Source organism: Hyaloscypha bicolor, assembly GCF_002865645.1.
Source record: "Hyaloscypha bicolor E unplaced genomic scaffold K444scaffold_13, whole genome shotgun sequence".
Lineage (NCBI taxonomy): Eukaryota > Fungi > Ascomycota > Leotiomycetes > Helotiales > Hyaloscyphaceae > Hyaloscypha > Hyaloscypha bicolor.
In genome coordinates, this window is record NW_020194515.1 from 452535 (window position 1) to 477883 (window position 25349).

Consider the following 25349-nt stretch of genomic DNA (forward strand, 5'->3'; position numbering starts at 1 on the left):
GCAACCAGGAGTTTTCCGTTTCCAATTAGCAGAACACTTTGTTTTGCATTTGCAGCCTATCTCTTTATGTTAGGGATGTTTAATTGCAACCTTGAGATAAGGGATTTGAGGCGATGTATTGAAGGGGGGGTTGTCATTGACTCATTTTCCAGTTGCTCCATGGAAGCATAAGTGGTCTGACATCCTTTAGACTTATTGAATGATACCAAGCAGCTTAGACATCTTCATTTTGGCTTGACTCATTTGAATTCTCATCCCAGACCGTTTCTTCCACAGTAAGGTGTGCATTCGCTTTGGAGCTAAGATATTCGACAAGTTGATCCTTCAAACCCATGATATCTAACGACTTTAACTAGCGACCCCTCCCGGCCTATTCCCTTGCCTTTTACGCACGGATCCGCACAACGCTCAAGCAAGAGCTTGACGGCTTCTGGTGTGCTGGCACCTGCAGTTTCCCGAAAGCCCCTAATCCTTTAGCTGCTTGGAGTAGCAGCGTCGAGCAATCAGCGGTACGATAGGTCTTGCTGGGTCGGACGCTTAGACGCGCAAAACAGAGATTGGCAGCAATACTGCCTCTGCCTATTTCTGGCATATCTGATCTCAGACTCTCCAAATATCGACCTATAAGTGTGACTGCCTCTTCACTCGGAAACAGTTCACGGGAACGGCTCTGAAGAAAAAGGTTATCGGAGACCATGTTTTCTAAAACAGACACTACTTATCGTCTGACCCTTCCTTCCCCCGAAACTAAAGCTCTTGTACTTGATGGTGTCCACATACTCCAGCTCTCCCCCCTGAAACCAAGTAACCAGTTCTTCCTCCGTCCAATTGCAGCTCGTAACAAACAAAATCCCTCCCTCTCTAATAAGCGGCACAACTCTCTCCTTGTACCCTTCGCAAATCCTCCTCCCATTCGCATCCTTCTCCTCAGATAAACTAATTGCATCAAAAGTCCCCTTATCAAGCACCACATCCCACCCCCGCTCATTTCTCCCCTCAAGCACGGCCGCCACCGGATCCTGGCTCATAACATCCCACCACTTAAATTCGACCTCCATCTCTCCACTTCCTATCCCAACTCCCTTATCACCTGCAATCCTCCTCGCAAACTCAACGCTCTTTTTCGAATAATCGACACCCAGCATCCTCCCTCCCCACCCACCCTGCCCTTCCTCTTCATCCACTACTTCATCATCGCCCTCCCTCAATCTAAACAGGAAATGACCATTCCCCGTCCCCAAATCCAAGAAAGTGCAATTCTCCCTTGTCACCCAACCCCCCAGTATGCCCTCATTAACTATCTTCTCCCCCAGAAAGGCAAGGATCTTGTCTTCGGCTGCCGAGTCGTCGAACCAGATTGTCCCTTCGTCCGAGGGGTCGAGGGAGTGATTTGTGATTTCTGCCGTGTAGAGGTTGTCCCAGCTATTTTGCAGGTTCAGGGTTAACTCGAGAACATGGTACGGAGAGTGAGGGGTTGTACATACTACTCTTTTGTGCCGAGAGGTGAGGGCTCGAGATGAGTTGGTTTGGGAGATGAGTTGGTGGCCATTTTTTGGTGGTGAATGAAGGGTGGCAGCTCCGCTGGAGAAGACCAATTGCTCCTGGAGGCGCGAGGATACGTACCGCCCACAGGTCAGCCACAAACATTGGAAGTCGCAAGGAATTGGCAGAAAATGCCCCTCTTACCGATTTCACGAGCGGTGAATAATGGTCACGTGCATATGAAAGGGGAAGTTATTGGAACTTCCGGGCAATTTTCCATTTTCCATTTCCATTTCACGCATGATATACGCAAGGAGGCGATCTTCAAAACAAATAAAGGGCTCTGCTGGTATTCTGCTCCCGGTCTAGAACGACAAACAGCAAGGCCATCAATCAGGCACAACCCAATTGTATGCATTTTCCCCATCGAATTGCTTTCTTTAATTATCTCATCTATGGTGATGTATTCATCGGTTCGCCTGAGATCGAAGAAGCTGCTGTAGTAGCAAAGAACCGAACGTCAACATCATCATCCTTCTGCAGCTTCTCCAAGTTTGGCAGAATCCTCTCTTGAATGAGAACTTGACCTCTCGCTGAGGGTGGTGCGGAGCTTCCGGACTTCTCAAGTGAGTAGATGGTGCCTTCATCTGGAAGGCGTTTCAGGACCGTGATGAGCTCAGAATATGATTTGGCGACGTTGAATCGGATATTCGGGATATCATCAGCAACAAGCTTGTCCATCATGGGAAGAATTGACTTTGAAACAACATCCAAACTGACGACTGGTGCAAGGGTCTAGAGAATTTAGCGTAAAACCACGTAGCAAATTGTAGGGCTACTTACAGTGATCGCAAAGCAAGTGGTCATTCGGTAAAGGTAATTCGGATGCGCTCCCATCGCCATGACCTTTGGAATAATAGCCTCGTTGGCCCATTCGACCCCGAAGACTTCTGTAAGCTTCTTGAGGTTATGTGTTGCCGCTTCACGAATGGAGAAAACCGTGTCTCCCAACCACCCCATGCAGAGTGCAGATAGTTTTTCGTCGAAGAACTTGACGCCTAGTTGGCTTGCCAAGAGAGGGATGTATTCGATTATGGCTAATCGAACACGCCATTGCTTGTCTTCTGCAAGTTGAACAATGGCAGGAAGAAGGGATTGCGAGAGAAGGTCGATACCAATGACTATCAGGTTAGCTGTGTTCATGATGTGTATTGCGGAATTTATATACCTTGGTTTACTAGCTCCAGCTTTGAAATGATATGAAGCCGAACGTCGGGAAATTCATCCTTGAGCATTTGGAGGAACATGGGAAGAAGGTGGTCAATGGTCCTATTAATGGTAAGTAGAGATAAGCCGCGAATAACAGAGATACGTACTCTTGCTTGCCAAGAATAGGGGCTAATCCGCTGATCTGAGTACCGAGAGCAGCTCGAACATGTTGAGAGGTGTCAGAGACCAAGTCCTCTACTGTAGTCATGATATCGTTAAGGAGGGTCGTCCTATCGACGAGTTTGCAGAAGCCTGGAATTTGACCCGCAATAGCTGTCCGGACCTCCGCCTCGCTGTCTTTGAGAAGTTTCACGAAAGCCGGAACAAGATCTCTTGTTACAACTTCATCATCTACTGCCTTAGCGATCTGCAGAAAGTTAGCAAAATACGTTTCGTTATGCATATCATGCAAACCTTCTCAAACCTGTCGGCAACCATGTATCTGACACGCCAGCTCTTGTCTTCAATCAGACTTCTCAATGCCGTAAGAAGGACACCATGACTCGACTGTTGCTCTTTTGGCACAACTTCGGCAATGGCGATCAATATCTCTACTGTCAGTAACCGCACACTATCCTGGTCATCGCCGGCAAGATGTTGGAAAAGGGGTATCATTTCCTCGACGACGATTGTAGCAGGCATCTCCTTTACGAACTTGGCTAGATTATTTGCGGCCTGTCTCCGGACCATCGGCGTTTCGTCATGAACAAGAAGTCCAAATTGTTGTCGGAGTTGTTCTTGCATAGGGGGTGAAGCTTTCTTATATGGGACATTGTAGAGACCTGTCGCTGAAACTTTCGATGTGAACCAGTCTGCCTTCGAGAGTCGGATCGTGAGGGGAATGAAGTATTCTTCGACTTGTTGTGGAGAGAGCTCTTCGCAGATTTTGTTCAAAGATTCCACTGCCTTGAGGAATATGAGCGAAAGGATTTAGAACTGTGTATCGAGACCAAGCTTACCTTCTCTCGCACCAAGAGTTCCTCGATAGCAGCCAGATTCTCGAGCGGAGACAAAAGAACATGGCCATATTCGGGACCCCCAACATACTCAACAAAGTTACCAAGCTCTTCGCTGAGAGCAGTAAGGACCTCATCTTCGTCTTCCACGGATTCTGTCGACGGCCATTAGCAGCTACAAGGAAACCGGCTCCTGCGAGTTGAGCTTACCATCTAAGAAGGGAATCAATTCATCTCTGGTCCGCTCAGCTCCCAGCGCGAGTGCAATCGTTGACAGACGGTGTATAGCATTTAATCGTAAGAGAACATCGTCATGCTACATATCAAGTAAGCTCCTGCTCGGCTGAACTCAGGTTGCGGCCAAAGTGGTTGTTGGAGGCAACAGTACCTTTAATTCATCAATTAGCACGGCTATTGGGTAGAGCTCGTCCGTCTTATCCGCGCCGTCAGACATTGTGAAGGTATTCGAAGGGTCTTGAAGGTTTGAAAGAGCCTCGCGGGAAGGTCAACTCAGCCAGCCTTGGACCTGTTTACTTTCTGGGTATATGCAGAAGGGTGATCGCGTGTTGGCCTGCCTTGCCTGCAGTAGGTTTTCCTGGCCGATGAAGCACGGTTGGGTGATATGGACAGCGTGAATTCGTGAGGTCTAGTTTCGCGAGCCGTTAGCAAGGGTATGGAGGCGTGTGAGGGAGCTCGTCAAGGTTGAGAGTTGGTGGGGGGATAGAGTTGAGCAATGACGGAGTTGGGTAAAGAAGGCTGGCCTGGCTGTTGGCGGCACGGGCGCGATGGCTTCAATTGGACGTACCTGCACAGCAAGATATGGTTGAGGAGCAGAGCTGGAGAGAGGTGCAGGCGGATGCGGACCAGGAGAGTTCGTTGATGAGGAAATTAAGAGTGGTTATTCAAGAAATGCTTCATCCTGTGTGAACGAATGAAGGTTCCAAATTTGGTCTAGCAGAGTTCAAGCCAACAGGGGGGGGGCCACCGGCATTCGAAAACACGAAGATTTGGGGTTCGAAAACAGCATTTCGGTTTGAAAAGCCTAAAGAATAGAATTCAATCACTAGATAGTTCTCTGAAATCTGCTCTATATTTATTCGAAATATCCTCCCACTTCTCGAGCCGTTTGTATGTGCTATCCCACCAGTAGTCTACGCTGGCCTCGCTTTTGCCGTGACTCCAAATAATTTTTCGGAAACCAAAACCGAGTCATACTGTCCTTTGCGCCAACCTTCCACGACACAAATCTAAGGATAATTCGAGCTCGAGATCACTCTAAGTAGCTGCTGCGTAGGTGGCAGAGCCCCCGCGACTGAGAAAAATGCCTACGATCAACGTAGACAAGGCTGAGCTCTACAAAGCTCTCGGGCAAGAGTGAGTCTCGAGTTACCCAGACCAGCACAGCTCTGACTTCTAGATAGATACACCACCGAAGAGTTCGAGACACTGTGCTTCGAATTTGGCATCGAACTTGACGAAGATACCTCCAACTCCGAACGACCGATCGTCAATGGCAAGCAGGAGGCGCCGCAACTCAAGATTGAGATTCCTGCCAACCGATATGACATGCTCTGCTTCGAGGGTATTGCTCTGATGCTCAATATTTTCAGAGAGAAGACGCCTCTGCCAAATTATAGACTGGTTGCACCAAAGAGCGGGAAGTTACAAACGATTACGATCCACCCTGAGACGATGAAAGTACGGCCATACGTGTCAGGAGCCATTCTCCGGAATATCACGTTCACGCAAGAGGCATACGACTCCTTCATAGCTCTTCAAGATAAGCTTCATCAAAACCTTGCTAGGCAACGGACGTTGGTTTCAATTGGTACCCATGATTTGGACACACTTAAAGGGCCGTTCACCTACGAAGCTCTGCCACCAAAGGAAATCAACTTCATACCCTTGAACCAGACTAAGAGGATGAACGGAGAAGAGCTGATGCAGTTCTACGAGAATGATAAGCATCTTGGAAAGTATCTTCATATCATTCGGGATAGCCCGGTGTACCCAGTCATCTTCGACTCGCAGAAGACTGTCTGCTCCCTGCCCCCTATCATCAACGGCAACCATTCCAAGATTACTCTGAAAACCAAGAATGTCTTCATGGAAATCACAGCTACGGATCGAACAAAGCTCGAGATTGTTAATAACATCATGGTCTCTATGTTCTCTCAATACTGTGCTGAACCCTTCACAATCGAGCCTGTCGAGATCATCTCCGAGCACAACCAGGAAACCAGACAAACACCTGACCTAAAGCCGCGTTTAGCTGAAGTAGAAGTCGACTATGTTAACAGCTGCTGCGGACTTGAAGCCAAACCACAACAAATATGCGACTGGCTCACTAAAATGTGCTACACTGCCAAACCATCCTCGGAAGACGAGAAGATAATCGAAGTCTTGGTACCACCAACACGTGCTGATGTCCTCCATCAGTGCGATATCATGGAAGACGTAGCAATCGCCTACGGATTCAACAGCTTACCCCGAACATCGCCAAATAAAGCTTCTACCATCGCCCAGCCTCTAATGATCAACAAGCTCGGTGACATTGTCAGAATGGAAGCAGCCATGGCGGGCTGGAGTGAAGTTATGCCTCTCATTCTCTGTTCACACGACGAGAACTTCGGCTGGCTAAATCGGAAAGACGACGGAGAGACTGCAGTCAAGCTCGCAAACCCCAAGACAGCGGAGTACCAGGTCGTTCGGACATCCTTATTGCCGGGTCTCCTGAAGACAATTCGAGAAAACAAGAAGCACAGTATCCCCATTAAAGTCTTCGAAGTGTCCGACGTAGCCTTCAAAGACATGTCCTTAGAGCGGAAGAGCAGGAACGAGAGGCATTTCGCGGCTGCATGGTATGGTAAAACAAGTGGTTTCGAGGTTGTCCATGGCCTGTTGGATCGGGTTCTCTTGATGCTCAAGATAGCCTTCTTAACGCGCGAAGAGGGTCTTGAAGGCAAGAAGATGGATTACGAAGTGAGAGAAGACCCATCGAAGCCCGATGGCTATTGGATCGAGGAGATTGACGAACCTACTTTCTTCTCTGGCCATGCTGCTGCGATTTATCTGCGACTCAATGGGAAGCAAGTTCGCATCGGCGAGTTCGGAATTCTGCATCCTACCGTCCTCGATAAATTTGAACTGAGGTACGTAGCAAACCTTGCTCTTGGGAACAAACCGTGCTAATCTTGGTTAGATATCCTGTCAGCACCTTAGAGATCAACCTGGAAGTCTTCTTATGATCGATCATGTATTCAAATCGAGGGAAGAGTCGGCGTGCTATCGCTCACCAAAAGTATAGATTGCATGAATGATGAACCTCTACACTGAGACACGACAACGTAACACATCTGAACTGCTTAACTTGCACCGCTTCTACCGTGACGCCAAGCTCCTGCAATGATGTGCGCCGTAACCTTTGCATAACGCCTGTGCCCCATACTTATCCAATCCTATTGCATCTCGACCGCCATGGCCTCTTTGGTCGGGTTGTTTGGACTCTTGGTCCCGGAATTCCCTCTACCTATTCCAATACCAAGTCCAGCAATTCCCTCTCTGAGACTCGCAATTCTGCCTGGGTTTTCGTTTGAGACCTGTCGGGTAGTTCCAGCTCCTGCGGCTGTGTGTGCAGTCTCAACTCCAGTAAGAACACCATGCCCGACACGAAGGCTATCTTCTCTTGGGCCCAGGTATCGATCTGTAGCTGTATTTGTAGGTCCATTCATATCTAAATCACTCCTATTGAAGACCTCGCTCCACCATCTCGTTTTGTCCAATCGAGGGAGCATCAAGCGCTCTTTGCCTTTGAAGTGATCATCGATCTCTCCACCGTCCCAATCCTTGTTTGTAAACTCTGCTCTCCGTGACAGGAAGTACGACCAAACACTAGCTGTTCGCTCTTGAACTCGTGCATCTAGACGGGACTTCTCGTTATTGTACAAGAAGGTGCCGTATTGGCAGGAGTAGAGGTGGTAGAGAAGCCTGCGCAAGAACCGTTCATTGAACTCGAATCGAGTCGGAAATTGGTAAAGAAGCTGATACGTAGCATCGAGGAATTGATGGAAGACAGGACTTGTCTCTTTGGGCTTCGTGGCCTCCTTTTCCGCTTGAGTGTCCTTCGTTGCCGACTTCTTAGCTTTTGGCGAATCTTCGTATGCCAATTCGCTGTCTGACTCGATGGTGTCCTGGCTCTGGTTGCTCTTATTGAAGAATCGCTTGGCACTGAGCAACGCGTTTTCAATTGCGTCACCTCGCCCGTCACCATTACCACCTGGTTGAATGGCGGAGCCTGCAAGAGCATCGTTTTGAACAGAAAACCATTTCTCGCTGCTGAGAAATCCTGATCGATGCTGGAACATATGGCCATATGCCAGCCAGTCTTTCTCTACAAGAACAATGAATCCTTCGATGGTCCTGTAATATGGATCAAGTAGTATCTGTGAAAGAGCACTAAGCTGACTTGTTCGATCCCAGCCATCTGAGCAGTGTATCAGAACATGAGAATGCTGAATCCCAACTTGACGCGCGATCAAAGCAGCCCCATCAAGCAATCCTGTGATGTGTTTGATCCACCCACTTTTAGCAAGCTGTTCTCGGTTTGGCGGTAACTTTGAGATATCGGAATCCTTGATAGCTTCGACAACCTTCGACAGAGAGTCTCTCATCACATGTATATTGTCAATTCCCAGGTAGGCCTTTGTTGCAAACTTGTAGTGGTCCATGTTCTCCGAGCCAAGGCCAACAGCTTGCATGGCCAATGCGTTGACAGTGGGTCTAGCATCAACGATTAGATTGTGCTGCTGAGCTCCATATACGTGAGGTTTGTCTGAGAGTACCTCCATTGTTGAGGAAGATATCAGCTCGTCCTCCAACCGCTCTGTTTCTGAAAGTTCGCCCTCTGTGCTTGTTAATCCAAGATCCGGCTGACTTGATGTTGGGCTTGCCCTCGACTGGGTTGAGGACGGGTATTCGCCGTCGTCTGGCTGTGCGGATGCAGAGAAGCATGCACTAACGAGTTTCTCATCTTGGATACTTCGGTTGCCCCTCAAGCCAGCCAACGGCTGCGAGCTTCTAGTGATTGAACAATTGTTCACTGGGTGAAGATATGTAAGGGCCGGTATCCGGGCCCTCGAACGATATCTTCCGGCATAGTTAAGCGTGTTGTCAGAAATAGAGGAAGGTACTGGAAGTAACGCAGGATATGTCGGCGAGAATCCGTAGTCTACGTTGATCTTTGAGATCCTCCATCCTCTGTCCACGCCTTTGTCACTTATGCCCTGTCGTTTCCATTCTGCCTTTGCGTCGTATATTTCCCAACCGGACATCTTCTTCTCCGGCGGTGGAGGATCGTAAACAAAAGCATGGAGCTTCTCAACGCTACCCAGTCTGCATGTGGCACCCTTTATGCTCTCGTAAACGTCTTTCGCCTTTTTGCCGTCTTCAATGTTAAGCGTCACAAATTTGAAGTCGCGACCTCGTATGCGTATCGAAGACCAGAGTCCAGAGCCGTGCGGCGTCGGGCGGAAGGTGCAGAAAGCTATCATGGGATACGCGATCCATGATTCTTGTGGTCTTGACTTTGTTGAGGCCTTCTTCGGAGAATGCTGCGGGGATGGCGGGGCAGCGGCTTTCACAAGAATAAGATGGTGAGGTGTCAAGTGTAGAGTTACTGAGGAGATCTCTCCTCCTGCCAGTACCTGGACCTGTTCGACCTTGGAGGTATTAGCATATAGGAGCGCAGGCTTGGAGCCTGACACCAACCTTTGTTATTCGGAGCTTGTCAGCCATGTTGCCTGGGGCGGATGAGGATACGCTGGAAAATCAAAATGAATACATGAATCAATATTCATGACATGGCAGGGCTGTTTATGAAAGGGACCGAGCCAAACATGGACGAGTCACCGAAATGTTGCATGGGATAGTTGTGTCCACAGTTCGTTCGCTGTCGCTGTCCTTGGAATTTACTCCGGCACTGCGGTCCCGATTAGCTTCGAATCCCAGCGCGCGCTGAGAGAGAGCTAGGATGTATTTTGCAACTTTTGGAAATCCGACTTTAAATTGCGAACTGGCATGCTTGCTCATCATAACAAGTTTGTTTATCCAAGATTTTCTAGAGAGTTTTGAGCATTCAAAATCCCAAAGAAGATGGGTGAAAAATATAACTCGAAATGCGGTGGTCCCCCTCTATTACACTTGGCACGTGATTATAGACTGGGGTGCTAACCGAGCCCCTCCCACACAAAAATCGCGATTTTGACAACTTCAATCGCGAGTGACATCCACGACGAAGCCAACTCCTCTTGCGCAACGTCGATTCCCACCACGAAACCGCAGTCATGGCTTCCGGAGTTCCAGGTGCCGCTATGTAAGATCTCTCAATTTTCTACCAGACGAGCATGAACTGACTCTCATGACAGCTCAAAGCGGAGAAAGTTCGTGGCCGATGGTGTCTTCTACGCAGAATTGAACGAGTTCTTCCAACGCGAGCTGGCTGAGGAGGGATACTCTGGTGTCGAAGTCCGAGTTACACCCACCGTCACCGATATCATCATCCGCGCAACCCACACCCAAGAAGTCCTCGGCGAGCAAGGACGTCGAATCCGCGAACTCACCTCCCTCATCCAAAAGCGATTCAAGTTCCCCGAGAACTCCGTCTCCCTCTACGCTGCCAAGGTCCAAAACCGTGGTCTCTCCGCCGTCGCACAATGCGAGTCCCTCCGATACAAGCTCCTCAACGGTCTGGCGGTTCGCAGAGCATGCTATGGTGTCCTCAGATTCATCATGGAGAGCGGTGCTAAGGGTTGCGAGGTTGTCGTTTCTGGAAAGCTGCGTGCTGCTCGTGCGAAGAGCATGAAGTTCACTGATGGTTTCATGATCCACTCTGGTCAGCCAGCAAAGGACTTCATTGACCACGCTACCCGTCACGTTCTCCTCAGACAAGGTGTTCTCGGTATCAAGGTCAAGATCATGCGTGGTTCGGATCCAGAAGGAAAGTCAGGTCCTCAAAAGTCATTGCCAGACTCTGTCACCGTTATTGAGCCAAAGGAGGAGCAGAGTGTGGTTCAACCTATGAGCCAGGATTATGGTGCGAAGGCTGCTGCAGCTCAGGCGGCTGCTGAGGCTCAACGTGCGACGGAGCAGGCTGAGGAGGCACCTGCAGAGGAATAGATGACATGGGTTCTTTGACAACATTGTCTGGCGCATTGCATTTCGGGCTTGTAATTAGGGCCAAGCTGAATTAAGATTTCAACACCACCTGATGAAGATTCTATCTTTACTATGACAATTTTGAGGATGCGGCCAAAGTCTCGACCCTTCAATACCGGGCAAACCTAGGCGTGTGCAGATATATCATACAAGATGTCTCTCCCCTATAGTACAGAGCAGCCAGAACGCCGAACCTCGTGTAGTCATGCTATGAAGAACCAAATGCAGGCCATGCTGCAGCCGTGCTTGAGATCCATTGCCCAAACTTTCCACCCGCTTATAGACCCATATACAATATTGGAAAATGCAAAATGTGAAATCAAGCACGTCAGGGTCACCGTGACGATGATTTCCTCGTTCGTTCCTGTTCTAACGGCTCACTGAAACTCCTCTTGTTGCCATTCCCGTTCATCTTGCCATTGGCCGCCTCCTTGGGCGGATTGTCTTCATTATCGCTCTCCAAATCTGCTAAGTCGAATCCGACATTCTCTTCTTCGTCGAATGCGTGCATCAAGCCTTCTCGGTCACCGCCCCTAGGGTATCCATTACTACCCATGCTCCTCCTCTGAGGATCTAGGCTTCTTCGAGCCTGCATACTTCTTCTCGTCAAGGTTCCCGAAATGATATCCGTAGCAATTCCATCATTATTGGCCCCGTCGATCAATTTGTGTCCATCTGGATCGGATCGTGAGATGTTTAGGAGGTACACCCCGGTAAATATGACCAGGAAACCACTGAGAAGTGATAAAGTGTTGACGGCATCGGACGTGTTGAAACCGCCATATAAGATGAATGAGGCGCAGAGAGTAGCAGTAGTAAAAGTAACGTAGTACAGGGGGTTGACTCTGTCCAGGTATTAATAAAGTTTCTTGGTATCAAGAATCTCGTTGCTTACATGGATGTGGGAAACTGGCTCAGAGCCTTGTTGAAATAGTTCATCTGCGTCAGAATACAGACAGCAGTTAGGATGATGAACACATATGTTGATGGATGCGTGAACTGATTGTTGCCTGCCAGTGTCAATTTCACAGCGATTCCAAAAGCCTTGACCGACATGACCGAGACAGATCCGACAGTTGAGCAAATTGACAAGTAAATCAGCGGATTCTTTTTTCCGTACTTTGGGGCAACTCGATATATCATGACCACAGCGAATACCGCAACTGTGAGGCAGAAGAGGAGGAACCCTTGAGAATAGTCAGCGGAAGCTCCCCAAGTATACAGTGAGGTGAAATACACGGCTGAATTGCATAGTGCAGAATTTCATCAATGGTTTTGATTTCCTTGTCCGGTGGCGCATGCAGCACAATTATCACGGATCCGATCAGGCATATCGCACATCCAAGCTTTCCCAGTGTGCCCAGTTCCTCCTTCAGGAAATAGGATCCTAAAACGGCACCTATGAGGACACTCAATGCCCCAAGGGGTGTTACTAAAATCGCGGGGGCGAACGCGTAGGCGGCAAAGTTGGCTATTTCTCCGACAATCACTGAGCTCGTGTTAGAAAGCCACCATGGACATGAGGGGCGTGCAGCACATACATGCTATGATTCCACCCCACCATATTGGGCTCTTAAGATATGTGAATCCATCTCCCTCAAAACCATGCCGTTCTTCCGCATCCATCAGTCCCTGTTCGAAGCTTGTTAGCACAAAATCCATTCATCCTCTAGACGATCATCGGGGGAAGTCTTCGAGGCCGCAGTATTTCGCCTACCTTCTTTGTAATGACAAAACTCGTCCCTGTGATATCGAGTCAGTCTCTTTCCCCAGCAGAGGACAGAATGGGCACCCACCTATCGCCATGGTGGAGGTGATGGCCAGCGCCAGGCCTATGTATCTGCAACCTCTGTATCAGCGATTTGCCTTAACGTAAAAGCGCTTCTGCGCGACGGGAACCAAGGCCGCTACCATTGACGTACTTGTCTTCCAGCATCTTCACGCAGACGTCGTACTCCCCCTCCTATCGAATCCAAGGTGTATGTGTCTTGAGCATGCGCTCGCGATCGACTTCTTCCGCTCGACCAGAGAACAAGGAATTTAGGTATCGGTCGCGCGGGATTTTGCCGTGGGGCTCCCGCCCTTAGGATCTCCTCTCGTCTATATGCCGAAGCCGAAAATATTCTGGTGATCGCAAGTTGAAGGTGACGGTGGTCATAGGAGGGTTTCAGAACCCTGCACGGATATGAGATCTACTATCGAAAGGCCGAGGCGAGGGCGCGTTGAAGGGGCCGAAGGCAGTGCATTCAATAGAGGCAGGACGACACTTCGAAGGATTGAGGTCAGTTGTGGCCACAAATCCTCTCAAGGTGTGTGCTGGCGCTTGAATGAGAAGAGTCTGCGTTTGCGTGCGGCTCTGTGAAGTGAGACAAGAACCTTTGTAACGTTCAAAAATCGAAGTCCGGCCTCGTGTCTCCTATGCCCGCTATTTTTAGTTAGGCCCGCTCCGCCCAGCATCTGCAGGCCTTTTAAGTTTTACCCCTTTTGTGACAGGCGTCAAAAGGACGCGCGCATGGGCGGGTCTGCAAGCACGGATTTTTGAACCAGGGTAAAACTTCGACGGTAAATTGTACGGAAGTGTCTGGTGTGCAATTCAAGACCCCGAATCACGTTCAAAGAAGGGGGTTTTTTTGAGGCTGCTATTGTAATTATTATACGACTGCTTTCCCTCCGCAACACTCCTCGGCCATAACCCTACAATATTAGAGGCATGTTCAGAGATCCACCTTCGAAGAGATCAGTAACATCCAGCCTCCCTGGTTTCCAGATACACAGCAGCGAGCTTTTCTGTGGCAGAAACATAAGAAGCATGCAGCGAAATGGATTTTCCTTTCCGAACCAGAAGACGGTCGACCCCATTTCCCCCGTCCATCGCGAGTGAACAAAAGAAGACCGGCGCCGTGCTATGCTAAATTGCCAAACGCTAGAATGTCCTGGGTGTGAAGAGGTTCTGAATCACGGGGTATCATGTGCTTTTGAGGGGGAGAATGTGAAAAGGGGCGGGCGTATCCGATATACCTCTCAGACTTACCGTCGGTCCGTTCCTATGTGAAAGTTAGTAGTAGTCGAGGTGGGTTGCAAGGGATGGCGTAGGCTCGTCCGCGATTCGATTCAGCTGGCGGATCTGGATGCGTTGCCCAGATTCAGAGTGTGGTCTGGAGGGTGGGATGATGTAGAGCAGAGAGGCAGGAGCTAAGGCTAAGACGGCCATCATGTGAAGACTCTAGAAATTAAAAGATTGTCATGATCGAGGACGCTTTGCTTCTGTGGATGGAATCAGCTACGCCGCCGTTTTAGATTTACAGCCCAGTACGTACCCTTGCCTCTCATGATCATTGCATCGTCGGATTCAACATCTCCTCTGGATCTCTTCCCACTTGAAGATGGAATTATCCGGGGAGCCGCCAGAGGTGTTGTGGCTCCTGATTCCTTTCCCTTGTCGACCTCATTTTCGTCTTCGTAATCAATCTCGTGCTCGACTCCAATCGAATGTTCCGTTTCGTGGGATTCGGCGGTAGTAATGGAATTATCGGGGACGTGGCCGTTTGCTTCATCCTCATCTTCATATTGGATTTCATCTGCGTCCACAGTAACGCTCGATTCTGCTGTGTCGACTTGTTCGGGCTTATTCCCCTTAACCTCTGTTCCTGGAACGTCGGCTTGGTTTTGCTGAATCTGGTGGCGATCGCCATCATCTTCAAAGGTTCCTTCGTCACCATAATTATACTCTTGTGCTTCTGTACCGAACACATCAAAAGAGTCGCCAAAAGCGCCGTCATTGGCGAACTCTCCTTCTCCGCCAAATTCATCAATTGTTAGACCGGCACCATCAAATTGTCCCAGAGAATCAGGAGCATCGAAATCCCCCGTTGTGAAATCTTCATACCCAGTGTTTAGATGGGCATTTTGAAATCCTTCCTGGTGTTCATTCTTCTCCTCATACTCAATACCACTTTCTTCGACATAAGCTCCTTCATGGTCACCCTCGGTAGCTGGGGATGCTTGCTCGTTGGATTGCTCAGGAACTTTGTCCTCATTCGTCCTTGAGAGGGACCGTCGACGGAGATCTTCATTGATCGCTTCGTATTCTGCAAGTAAAAGGACGGAACATTTAGAACAGAAACATGTATTTGGTTTGAGACATGGTGGAAAGAGATTGAATATACCCTGGTTTGTCCTGTCTTCATGGTTAGAGTGTGACTTAGCATGCCTTTGCACCTCAGGTACGCGATCTCCTTCCTCCTCGGAGTAATCAATCAAGTCATCTTCATCAAAGTACTCGTTTGAGGCGTTGCCGTTCTCGTTGGCGTTCTGTAGACTGGATAGATTGGCATCTGTAGCACTGGACTGCTGAACGGAACTATCTCCAGATACTGAGTCGGTAGAAGCTGGCTTTGCATCGTCGGCAGCTTCAGGTTCATACTCATGCCCTTGTGCTGGCTCTTCCGCTGCACCATTTTCCACACCCTGAGCAGGTTGATGTGCATCTGCGTCCTGCCCACAAGAAATATTTTGTAGTTCCTGACTGTTTGAAGTCGGCTCGACGCCAATTTCGTTCTCATTGGCATCCTCTAATTCGTCGATGCTCTCGCTGTGTTCATCCCAGGTAACAAATTGTGACAAACCTTTTCCTTCCGCAACTCCTATAGTGAGTTTTTCGATTCTCTTTGAAAAATTGGTCCGGGTGCCAAGAATAATGCACAGAGGTCCGGATGATTCAACGCCGTCATTTCGTAGCAATTTCTCACGTAGATTTAAGATTTGAGTTAGTGTGACATCGTGAAGTAAAGCAGCACTCTGTTGCATAGGCGTTAGCCTCGAGTGCCACGGGACAACTTGGGCACAACTGACCTCCTCCGTCTCGATACCAAGGTCTTCCACCGCCATGCAGAGCTCGTCTTCTTCGCTGAGATCTTCTTGAATGACCTGGCGAATAGCTTTGAACAAATCTGCAAGAGGTTTGTCGGCGATGGATGTGTCGGAAAGAAAGAAAGAATCTGGATCATCAAGTTCGGAGGATGAGAACAAGGCATACTCCACAGACTGATAAACAACCATCACATCCTGGGGAGAAATACGAAGAGTCGTTGTATCCAAAGATGTAGCTTCGACCGCCTTGCCACCATCTCCAGATAGTGAAGGGGATGTTACATTAGTTTCGTGGTATTCTGACGTATGAGTTGGGGAAGTTGGTCCACGCTCCAGATTGGGAGCCGGGGGACTTTTGGGGGCCGGAGCGGATACGGCGCTCTTGGGACTTTCATATAGTAGCGATGCTCTTCGAGATTCATGCTGGGCGGCGTCTGCTGACGGTTTCTCGACATCTGGGACTGATACAACTTCCGCGGCTTGCAAATCTTCCCCCTGTGGAGCATCAAGGAGATTTCCCTCCGAGGCGTCATTCTCCACAACCTGGGCCTCTGAAGATTCTTGATGTCCGTACATATACGCGGCCCCGCTATTCAAGTCGTCTCCTTCGAAATGAAGCCCATGGTTTGGGTCTTCCTCAAGGTGGAAGGGGCTCTCATTATCAAAAGGCAATGCCTCGTGCTGGATTTGTCCCTCCTCGCCATGCAACAGGTCTGCGTCATCCATTGGATATGAGTCAACATCCTCATCAATCATTAAGTCGTCATTACCGATGGCGGGAGAAGGTTGAGGGCGAAGATCTTCTCCAACGTCGGCAGGTAAGGCAGCGTCTTCTAAAACGTAATCTTCATCTACCGGCGCAGATGTGAAATCGAAATCAATGTCAATATCGCCGTCGTCATCACTGTGGCCATGCTGCGACGAGATCTCCATACTATCATCAGCCATGGTGAAAGGCGATCCTGGGTCGTACCACGGGAGCTCAGAATATGAATGCGTTCCGAGACCGAGACGTTGATCGGGGAGCTGAGAAGCTGAGAATATTAATCTGGAGAATGTCTGGCGGTTCGAGACCGCATGCGAGGATAAGAGATTAGTGGTACTTTAGTCTGGCGTCAAAAGAGGAAAAGGTGTCACTTTCGACGCGTCAAGGACGCAAGGGCGTATTTCGAGAGCGGCCCGCGTCAAAAGTGAGGTCGGGTCCTCAAACAAAAGCGGTGGGGTATGGTGTTGATTTTTGGAGGAGGAGAAACGAATCGGATTTTGGAAAGTAACATCGGAGTCATGAAGAAAGGACACGGATGTGATGCGAATGATAGATGGTGGTGATGAGAAATGTTCAATGCAATTTGCCTTGAGCTCAGTCACCAAATGCCGCTAATTTTAGACGCCTTGTCCGTTTTCGTGAATCATGTGATCGCACTCTCTGACGAGCTGGAAAGCTGCCAGATTGAAGAAGATGGCCAGAACGCACTTTCAACCCACCACAAGTTTCTGAGAGGACAAATTTTACCTTCGCAAACATGGTGCGCAAATTCCATTGGATTCTTACTCTAAAATGCCCTCTAATCCGAATATCTAGGTCGTCCTTGCCGCCTCAATATGCACGCGGGGTGGAAAAGCTGTCCTCTCGAGGCAGTTTCGAGAGATGCAGCGCTCGAGAATTGAGGCTCTCCTGGCCTCATTTCCCAAGCTGGCGGATACTGGAACCCAACACACAACAGTTGAGCAAGATAATGTCCGCTTCGTGTACCAGCCGTTGGACGAATTGTACATGGTCCTCATTACAAACCGCCAATCCAATATTCTTCAAGACATCGACTCCCTACATCTGTTTGCACAAGTTGTTACAAGCACATGCAAGACCTTAGATGAGAGAGAGATATTAAAGAATGCCTACGAACTGCTCAGCGCGTTCGATGAGCTGGTCACTCTCGGATACCGGGAGAACCTCACAATTGGTCAGATCAAGACGTTCCTGGAGATGGAAAGTCACGAAGAGAGAATACAAGAAATCATTTCAAGGGTATGGGACCCCCTATCTATCGGGTTACGGTGCTGAATTTTGCAGAACAAAGAGCTGGAGGCGACAGAAGAGCGAAAACGGAAGGCCAAGCAACTGGAAATGCAGCGCAAGGAGGTTTCAAGGAGTGGCAGAAATGCCGTACCACGGGCACCAGTATATCCGACATACACTCCTCCGGCACGATCCAATGTTACGGACACATACGACTCCTACGAGGCCGAGAAGAATAAATCATTCAAGTATGTGTTGTCCATTGTAATCTAAATAACTATGCTAACGTTCGCTAGGACAACCGCTCCGAAGGGCAAGGGAATGCAGCTGGGCAAGAAATCGAAGACTACCGATATGTTTGAGCGTGTTAGAGGGGATTTGGGCCCCGAGGCCGAGGAGACTGCCGCATCGCCTCTGGTGCCAAATCACCCAGCAGTGCCAGCTGAACAGGCCCCCGCACAACCCTCTATAATGTCGTCGTCTTTGGATCGAGACGCGATCCATGTCACAATTGCAGAAACAATAAACGCAAAACTCTCCAGAGAAGGATCCGTAAATTCCATGGAGGTCAAGGGAGATCTGCAACTCCGAATATCTGACCAGACCTTGACTAAAGTCAAACTTGACCTTGTGGCCAATCCTAGCCACGGTGTTCAATTCCGCACACATCCCAATGTGGACCGGGGCCTTTTCAACAGCTCTAAGGCGGTTCAGATGAGTAATACCACGAAAGGCTTTCCGGTTAATAACTCGGTTGGAGTTTTGCGATGGAGAGCGACACCCAAGGCAGATGATACGAGCGCTGTCCCAATCACATTTACCGTTTGGGTAAACAAGGGATCAGACGACACTTATAACATCACAGTGGAGTATGAGCTCACTGGAGGAGATCCTTTGAAGGATGTGACGGTCATAATTCCTTACGCCACCAGCGAGCCGGCCGTCTCCAGCTTTGATGCTACCTACGAAGTCTCCGGCGACAGCCTGGAATGGACGATCGGCTTAGTAGATGACTCCAATGCCACGGGTTCCTTTGAGTTCGAGGCCCAAGCTGGAGATGAGAACGAGTTTTTCCCAATGCAGGTAAAATTCCGGAAGACGAAGCCGTTCATTGATGTTGATGTAAGTCTCTCCCCCAAGATGTGGCCTCAAAGCATAACTGACCGCCTTATAGGTTACCGATGTCACCCTTCTCGAAATGAATGAGCCTGTGACCTTTTCAAAAGAGATCAAATCGGTGACGGATTCGTACTCAATCGAATGATTAGACGGCCAACGGGACAAGCTTGTGGCATTTGAGCATGGCGTGGGATAAGGTGGCTTCCATAGCCTTAGTTGAGATTATACTAGCAATAGAGAATCTTAAAACAGACGTCAAATCATGTCTTAATCACTTAAATCCATATTCTGTTAGAAAATTTGTGTCGCTGTTCAAACTAAATTGAAATATCCCACCGAATCAAATCCTCGCTTAAGTTCTGATCCAGCAACGCGCTTTCCATCCTCCCACGCGTTCTGCATCTTGACAAATGAGTCGGTCCATCTTTGTCCGAACACTGAACATGTGCCAACCTCCCAAATCACCAAGGATATTGACCCGAAGATACAATCACAAAGGGCAACATGGAACGGCCTTCGGTTCTTCAAACCGTGGGCGAAAAGGCTCTCCACCAACCAGCACATCCTGATCTTATCACCTACTGCCCGTCTATGGACTTGATTGCTCTCGTTACAACAGACCAACAAGTTTTCATATATCGTCTCAATGGTCAGCGGGTGTATGGCGCAACTCAGAAGACGGGAAAGCTGAGAGTTGAAAGCCTTCGATGGAAACCAAATGGCTCGTTAATCCCCAGGAAAAGCTTTCAATGTCAAAGACGCTGACCTGTGAACAGGCCAGCTGCTGGCTATTGCCTGGAGTGACGGATCCGTCCGCCTGGTCGGCGCCGAGAGCAGCAAAATTGTGCACCAATTTACCGCTGGAGACATGGTATCCGGCGTCACGTGCTTAGGATGGGCCACCAACCTCACCAACAAAAGCTCCAGTTCTGTGAGTGCTGGTAAGGGCTTTGGCTCCTGGGGCAGCTTTCTAACCGCAAATGGAATCTTTTCTGAGGAAAAGACGCCTCTGGACTTACCCCGAGACTTGTCTCTTATCGACATTGAGACTAGTTTGCCGAAGCTGAGCGTCCTTGCTACAGCAGGAACCTCGTAAGTTAAAGAGCTCTTCTTGTGCGTCCTATACTCATATGAGTACAGGGACGATGCGTTCAGTTCGCGGCAGTCCCTGGATACCATTTTCCGCCCATTTGATTCGAAAGACAACAATGCCGTTGATGTGATGGTAGTTGGCACAAGAGAAGGAACAATCCATCTCAGCATATATGACTCCTTTGTCATTGGATCTTTCCCTTCTCCAGTGGTTGTCGACTATAACCCAGCTCACCTTACTCGTCACGCATCTCATGAAAAGTACTCCACGCACTCTTTGTTAATGAGGTCTGCTTCTTCCGACCATCTATTCCTCGTCCCCATGGATCTTCGATTTATTTCTGCGTCCAGCGAATATCTATCTCTACTCGCATCCAAGTCGACAGCGTTCCAGAATCTTCTGAGATACATTCATCAGGTTCAGCTCTTGATGGTTAGTGAATGGAAGACTACGCAAGAGCTTCCAAGCAGGTTCCTCCACAATATCAACGAAACTCTTGGAGAAAAGGGCAACGGCGATATCGTCCAAGCATTGTATCATTCTGTTGCGACAGGTCACACTTACCCTTCTGTGCGGGAATGGCTTGTGGATGAGCTATCCGAGAGAGTGAGATTAGCAATTAATGTGTAGGCATGCAGCTGATATTTTTAGGGTCATAAACGATGGGATAAGGCTGTCACCACCGGGCTTGAAAATCTAAGACGCCTTGTTCACGAAAATATGCTTCCGGCTTTAGACCGATGCTCCGTAATTCTGAGCCGGTTCGCTGGTATTGCGAAATTTCAAGGTTCAAACGAGACTGTGGGCTTCACGGTTCAGCAGATTAATCTTATTGTGGATACGGTCGCTTGTCTGCACCTCATCTCATCTAAAATTCTGATCCAGGTCGTTGATGAGCTTGATCTCTTCGCTGCTTTCTCAAGCTGGGTACGTTACGAGATAGACAGGCTTGCATCAGACTTTTCGGCTTCGCCAGAAGATGACAAGGTTGAGAAGGAGGCTTCGATAGATCATAGCAAGGTGTTGCAGTACCTGCAAACTGTACTGACTAACAGTCCCTTGGCGATTTACTTCAACGCCTCCCTACCCGAAGACCATGACAATAGTTGGAAGCATGCCGAGCAAGGTCTGCCGATATACGACCTTCTTGAGAAGCAACTACAGAAGCAAGAGCGAGGGCTCCCATACATGAAAACGCTTCCCCGCGTCGATCTCCTTTGCAAGCTCTTGGCTCGGCAAGCAAGTACCGTTTTCGGCCAAATTGCTGAGGCAGAAAAACGGAACGTGCTATTTGGAAAGGTATATGAGGTCGGGATTACCGAGACTGCTGGGCCAATTGACATGAGAATGAGTCCAGTAGTAAGTTTACAGCCGTCATCGCGAAACTTGGTTTGACATGTACAGGATTTGTCTGCCTGTCGGACCCATATTGCGTTTGTGCCAGAAGGCTATCCAAACATTGGTATGCGGGGTTGTGAACCTTCTGATATCTAAAACTAAATATCTTTTCAGTTCAGGTTATCCGTCTTGGATTCTTCATCGAAAATGGAATAAGTCGAGTCCACAACATCGATTCGGCATTGGTCCAGCTTGGGGATGGGCGGATCAAAGACGTGAAGTTCATGGATGACAATGTCTTGCTTGTCCTCTGGGATTCCAACGGTAAAAGTCTCTACAATTGTTCAATATACGCACATGCTGACTCTAACACAGGGACAAGAAGCCTTCTTGGCCTGTTCTACGACACCATGCCACCTGGTCTAGGAGCGCCTCATCTGAAATACTCATCTTATATGCAGAATGGCGGCCCCTATAGTCCAACAGTCTTCAGTAATGAAGACATAAAAGCTCGATTGTCCAAATACCAAATCGCCAACCCGGGTTCGTTTACCCCAGAACGAATGGAGGTTCGAGAGCGAAGTCAACGAAGAGAGAAAGACGACACACGCAGATTAGTGTTCTTGAGAGACGACAAGATGTACTACAAGGTGTTCAAGTTCGAAAATGCCACTGGGGCGGATGGGGATATTCCAATGTCATGAGCTGCCTAGCGATCGTTGAGTTCGGAGCCGTGCACCGAAGGTATTTTGCAATTTGCCCCTCTTCACCTCAACCGCATGAAATCCCTGCCCTTTAAAAGTGGAATTCTTTACGATTGACTTTTATGTTTTAGGTATCTCGCCAATGAAAAATTTGAGAAGGTGCTGTCAATGTGAAGCTAAGATATGCCAGACTGTTCTACTGCGGCCGGCGCTATGTTGGCGTGCCTGTGCTTGCCCCGTCGGGGTACAGTGAGCAGTGGATGCGCTCAAGGGCCAACCACATTGCGCAGAAGTCCCAGGGTAAGGCAGATATTGTAAACGTAGGCCTGCAAATCAAGTCTCTGATAGGGAAATTGGTGAACGCGGACCGAAAAGAGGGCTATTAAAATTTGTATTAGTCCTCCTCACCAGACATCCAGAGGCCGAAATCAACGTGATGCCTTACTCAGTATTACATTGTCCCTTTCATACTGTCTTGCCCATCACTGATGCCCGGCAAAAGAAGCCATGGCCGCCAGGAAGATCAAACCGTCATGATGGATGCAAACTATGACTTGTCTCCACCAGATTCAAACGTTGTGGCTTTGGTGATCTTTTCGGGGTATTCATTGGCATAGTGATCTGCTACAGCATGATTGTAGCTTATTTGGCTGGGATGGAGAGCATGGCTCCGACAAGTGGTAGTATGGCTGGAGTACAACCTTAACTCCCTGTGAACTCGATCTCAGTGATTTCAGGGCAGCACCACTGGATTTCAGAACTCGCTCCTGCAAGTACCCGAATATCCTCACTTTCCCTGCCGATAAGACCCTGAAGGTGCTGTGGACTTCACTCGCTAAAGTCGTTCAGGCTGGATGTCAACTTTAGGCTGGCTGCCAAGTGTCTCAAGCACCGTCTTCGTCGTGGCTACTCTCATTGAAGCCATTTGCCGAAGTCAACAACGTAAATTTTGCGTTCGAGCGCCGGCAATATACTATGTTAATATTGGCATTGAAGAATTCGACAAAGCAGGTCTTGACGGAAGTAGGAAATAATGGCGGTTAGAGTAATGAGGGAACTTCTTGCCTTGTTGCACAAGTTGCTGTCCTCTACTGCGATCTCGGTATGAACTCCAGTCTTAGCAAAATCCAAATTTCAGTTGCTAATCAGTCTGCAGGCTCTGATTACGCAGTCCGCGTCTGTACGTGGCTATAAAATCCTTCAAACCGAATATCCAGCTGGTGCTTGACTCAATGAAGAAGTCGGGAGCGCATCTTTGAACGTTCTCCACGCAATGTGTTGGAGTTTCGTCTTGAACGTGGTGATGGGTCTGGTAATGCTCGTTGCAGTGCTATTCTGCATCCGAGACCTCAATAGCCACCAGCTCCAGTGCCCCATACTTGATCCTTTTCCAGAACACCGGCTCCAACGCATGGGCTTATGCACTCATGACCATTCTGTCTTCCTCGTATTCCCTGGGGATATCACAGCCTTAGCTACCACATCTAGAGAACTTTGGGTATTCTCTCGTGACAAGTGCTTCCAATTTTCGAAGTGGATTTCAAGGCTGACCTCTCTTCTTGCTCCTGCTAAACTCTGAATACTGACAACTACCAGATGAATCACAACCGCAATGTCCCTGACAACGCCGTCTATCTCACTTCCATAGCAGCTGGTATCCTCTGCCTCGTCAACCTTGGCTCCACATTCGCTTTCAACATTATCGTCTCCCTCACCCTCCTGACCTACATGATCACCATCGACTGCGTTCTCCGCAAGCGTCTCCTTGGCAAAGAACTGCCCTCCGCCCGCCGGCCCTTAGGTAGATTTGGTATCCCGATTGATGGTTCTCTGTTCTTGTATTCTGGTTTGTGATCGTTTTCGGCTGCTTTCCGTCTGCAGTGCCGGTTACGTTGACGACTCTGAATTGGACACCGGCTATTTGGGTAGGCGTTGTGTTTTTGGCTGCTGTTATCTATGAGTGAATGGGAGGAGACATTATACTCCTCCTGTGGTGTTTGTTAAGGGCAAGAGAGCGGGAGGGGTTGGGTTGCAGGGTGTCGACTGAAGTATTCAGTGCTCACAGTTGGGAGAGGTCATCTCATCAGATATTTCAACTATACTATGATATGATATCTTATGACCTAATATGTACAATACCCAGATTCCAATGGTACGAATTATGGGTTTCAATCAAGTCTGCAGAGCAAGCCATTGATTGCAATGTTTGAAAGTAAATGATGAGGCTCCATTGGTCCGCTTTCGATACAGGATATGGCCGGGCGCTGTCCTGCATCGTAGGCTTGCTTCTTCTAGCAAGATCCATGCCGCTGAAGACCCGGTTGATTGAATTGGCCTGGAGGAGAGGTAGGGTCCAGAGGACTATTTCTAAGAAACTACGTTTGGCAAGGTTCCTTGAATAAGCGTTCAAGCCTAGCGCTTCGCTTAGGGCCACGCTAACCCATCACACCGCCTTGCGAGGTCTCCTTTTCAAGGTGATGGTTGCATACCTGGAGTCACGTTTTATCGTGTCCAATGCGTGTTAAGTGCGTGCGGGACCCCCATGTCAGGGCGCGTCTCCCGACCAAAATCTGTCCAGGCCGCGTTTTTGCCTGTCGCAGGCACAATTGGCCAGCGCGCCGTATATAAATATGTTGTTTCCCTTCCTTATTGTGTGGTCTAAAAATACTTGTATTACTTAAAATTCAAAGTTAGAAGCAATTGAACGTTTGGATTCTTCTGGGCACTTTTTACTTGATTTGTAAATGCCATTCCACTCCCATTCACTGCAAGGCTGATCACACATAACGGATCCATCCCAGAAGTCGGAATTCGAACTGTCCTAGACAAAAACAACACGCTCGACTGACTCCCTGCGCTCAATAACAACCGCGCCTTTAATTAGTGGCCAATGACATCGATGTCAATGCCTGAATAACTGAAAGATCAGACGATAGATATAATGCAAAGGCATGCCCCCTCCCTACCAGCTTTGCATCTCTACTCGTCCACTCCTTATACCGCCACATACCACTATATTGCGGGACAGCGCCCCTCACGAAAGCCTTACAGAAAAAGGTTAAACTATTTGTTTCGAGTCTCATCGCATTCCTCCGTCAAATGCTCTTCTCGGCTTCTCAATCATCAACCTCTTTAACACATTATATAGACAACTTTCAAAACGCGAGTCGCACCACACCCAAAAACAAACTTAGCGAGCAGCATCCACGAGCCTTCTAGAAACACTCTACGGCCAAGCAGTGATCCAGCACGTAGTTACTCTGCCCCCAGGGAGCTGCTCTGTTTTGAAA

General features: G+C 48.7%; 10 protein-coding genes across 10 annotated transcripts; 5 read left to right on the forward strand and 5 right to left on the reverse strand.

Moving 5' to 3' along the window:
* Positions 1-683: 683 nt before the first annotated feature.
* K444DRAFT_517005 (uncharacterized protein) lies at positions 684-1549 on the reverse strand (the record flags this gene model as incomplete). Its single annotated transcript, XM_024873731.1, has 2 exons — positions 684-1422; positions 1485-1549. The coding sequence occupies 2 exons, from the start codon at positions 1547-1549 to the stop codon at positions 684-686; spliced, it is 804 nt and encodes a 267-aa protein (XP_024743389.1).
* Positions 1550-1935: 386 nt separating this feature from the next.
* Positions 1936-4161, reverse strand: K444DRAFT_516912 (ARM repeat-containing protein; the record flags this gene model as incomplete). Its single annotated transcript, XM_024873719.1, has 8 exons — positions 1936-2277; positions 2326-2663; positions 2711-2811; positions 2859-3118; positions 3166-3657; positions 3711-3862; positions 3918-4023; positions 4096-4161. The coding sequence occupies 8 exons, from the start codon at positions 4159-4161 to the stop codon at positions 1936-1938; spliced, it is 1857 nt and encodes a 618-aa protein (XP_024743390.1).
* Positions 4162-5028: 867 nt separating this feature from the next.
* K444DRAFT_516800 (phenylalanyl-tRNA synthetase) lies at positions 5029-6955 on the forward strand (the record flags this gene model as incomplete). Its single annotated transcript, XM_024873712.1, has 3 exons — positions 5029-5081; positions 5129-6859; positions 6910-6955. 3 exons carry the CDS (start codon positions 5029-5031, stop codon positions 6953-6955), a joined length of 1830 nt encoding a protein of 609 aa, XP_024743391.1.
* Positions 6956-7165: 210 nt separating this feature from the next.
* Positions 7166-9500, reverse strand: K444DRAFT_623988 (phosphatases II; the record flags this gene model as incomplete). Its single annotated transcript, XM_024882341.1, has 2 exons — positions 7166-9424; positions 9474-9500. The coding sequence occupies 2 exons, from the start codon at positions 9498-9500 to the stop codon at positions 7166-7168; spliced, it is 2286 nt and encodes a 761-aa protein (XP_024743392.1).
* Positions 9501-10048: 548 nt separating this feature from the next.
* K444DRAFT_517191 (putative 40S ribosomal protein S3) lies at positions 10049-10880 on the forward strand (the record flags this gene model as incomplete). Its single annotated transcript, XM_024873753.1, has 2 exons — positions 10049-10077; positions 10130-10880. 2 exons carry the CDS (start codon positions 10049-10051, stop codon positions 10878-10880), a joined length of 780 nt encoding a protein of 259 aa, XP_024743393.1.
* Positions 10881-10976: 96 nt separating this feature from the next.
* Positions 10977-12761, reverse strand: K444DRAFT_698341 (DUF803-domain-containing protein). Its single transcript, XM_024887948.1, has 6 exons — positions 12716-12761; positions 12637-12662; positions 12461-12551; positions 12157-12408; positions 11815-12106; positions 10977-11764 (listed from the first exon to the last, which is right to left on the reverse strand). The coding sequence occupies exons 1-6, from the start codon at positions 12723-12725 to the stop codon at positions 11254-11256; spliced, it is 1182 nt and encodes a 393-aa protein (XP_024743394.1). The 5' UTR covers positions 12726-12761; the 3' UTR covers positions 10977-11253.
* Positions 12762-13986: 1225 nt separating this feature from the next.
* On the reverse strand, positions 13987-16042 carry K444DRAFT_119117 (uncharacterized protein). The gene is made up of 4 exons (XM_024870371.1): positions 15955-16042; positions 15771-15868; positions 15086-15716; positions 13987-15007 (listed from the first exon to the last, which is right to left on the reverse strand). The coding sequence occupies exons 2-4, from the start codon at positions 15804-15806 to the stop codon at positions 14196-14198; spliced, it is 1479 nt and encodes a 492-aa protein (XP_024743395.1). The 5' UTR covers positions 15807-15868; positions 15955-16042; the 3' UTR covers positions 13987-14195.
* A 1206-nt stretch (positions 16043-17248) lies between these two features.
* On the forward strand, positions 17249-19186 carry K444DRAFT_551544 (uncharacterized protein). Its single transcript, XM_024876547.1, has 5 exons — positions 17249-17314; positions 17371-17814; positions 17860-18053; positions 18102-18927; positions 18980-19186. Exons 1-5 carry the CDS (start codon positions 17312-17314, stop codon positions 19067-19069), a joined length of 1557 nt encoding a protein of 518 aa, XP_024743396.1. The 5' UTR covers positions 17249-17311; the 3' UTR covers positions 19070-19186.
* A 129-nt stretch (positions 19187-19315) lies between these two features.
* Positions 19316-22508, forward strand: K444DRAFT_649635 (uncharacterized protein). The gene is made up of 8 exons (XM_024885588.1): positions 19316-19645; positions 19701-20016; positions 20065-20623; positions 20669-21376; positions 21422-21479; positions 21530-21679; positions 21731-22099; positions 22191-22508. Exons 1-7 carry the CDS (start codon positions 19429-19431, stop codon positions 22057-22059), a joined length of 2337 nt encoding a protein of 778 aa, XP_024743397.1. The 5' UTR covers positions 19316-19428; the 3' UTR covers positions 22060-22099; positions 22191-22508.
* Positions 22509-23492: 984 nt separating this feature from the next.
* K444DRAFT_606805 (uncharacterized protein) lies at positions 23493-24244 on the forward strand. Its single transcript, XM_024879059.1, has one exon. The coding sequence runs from the start codon at positions 23656-23658 to the stop codon at positions 23911-23913; it is 258 nt and encodes an 85-aa protein (XP_024743398.1). The 5' UTR covers positions 23493-23655; the 3' UTR covers positions 23914-24244.
* The last annotated feature ends 1105 nt before the right edge of the window (positions 24245-25349 follow it).

Bases quoted from the DNA above. Each gene is read 5' to 3' on its own strand.
- K444DRAFT_698341 (XM_024887948.1), bottom strand. The intron at 12,107-12,156 runs GTATTTCACCTC...ACTATTCTCAAG, and splicing joins GCACTATGCAATTCAGCCGT to GGTTCCTCCTCTTCTGCCTC. The intron at 11,765-11,814 runs GTAAGCAACGAG...ATACCTGGACAG, and splicing joins AGCCAGTTTCCCACATCCAT to AGTCAACCCCCTGTACTACG.
- K444DRAFT_119117 (XM_024870371.1), bottom strand. From the start codon at position 15,806: ATGGCGGTGGAAGACCTTGGTATCGAGACGGAGGAG. The intron at 15,717-15,770 runs GTCAGTTGTGCC...CCTATGCAACAG, and splicing joins TTGGTATCGAGACGGAGGAG to AGTGCTGCTTTACTTCACGA. The intron at 15,008-15,085 runs GTATATTCAATC...TTTTACTTGCAG, and splicing joins TGAAGACAGGACAAACCAGG to AATACGAAGCGATCAATGAA.
- K444DRAFT_551544 (XM_024876547.1), top strand. The intron at 18,054-18,101 runs GTATGTGTTGTC...AACGTTCGCTAG, and splicing joins GAGAAGAATAAATCATTCAA to GACAACCGCTCCGAAGGGCA. The intron at 18,928-18,979 runs GTAAGTCTCTCC...ACCGCCTTATAG, and splicing joins AGCCGTTCATTGATGTTGAT to GTTACCGATGTCACCCTTCT.
- K444DRAFT_649635 (XM_024885588.1), top strand. From the start codon at position 19,429: ATGGAACGGCCTTCGGTTCTTCAAACCGTGGGCGAAAAGGCTCTCCAC. The intron at 21,480-21,529 runs GTATGCGGGGTT...ATATCTTTTCAG, and splicing joins AGAAGGCTATCCAAACATTG to TTCAGGTTATCCGTCTTGGA. The intron at 21,680-21,730 runs GTAAAAGTCTCT...ACTCTAACACAG, and splicing joins TGTCCTCTGGGATTCCAACG to GGACAAGAAGCCTTCTTGGC.
- K444DRAFT_606805 (XM_024879059.1), top strand. From the start codon at position 23,656: ATGAATCACAACCGCAATGTCCCTGACAACGCCGTCTATCTCACTTCC.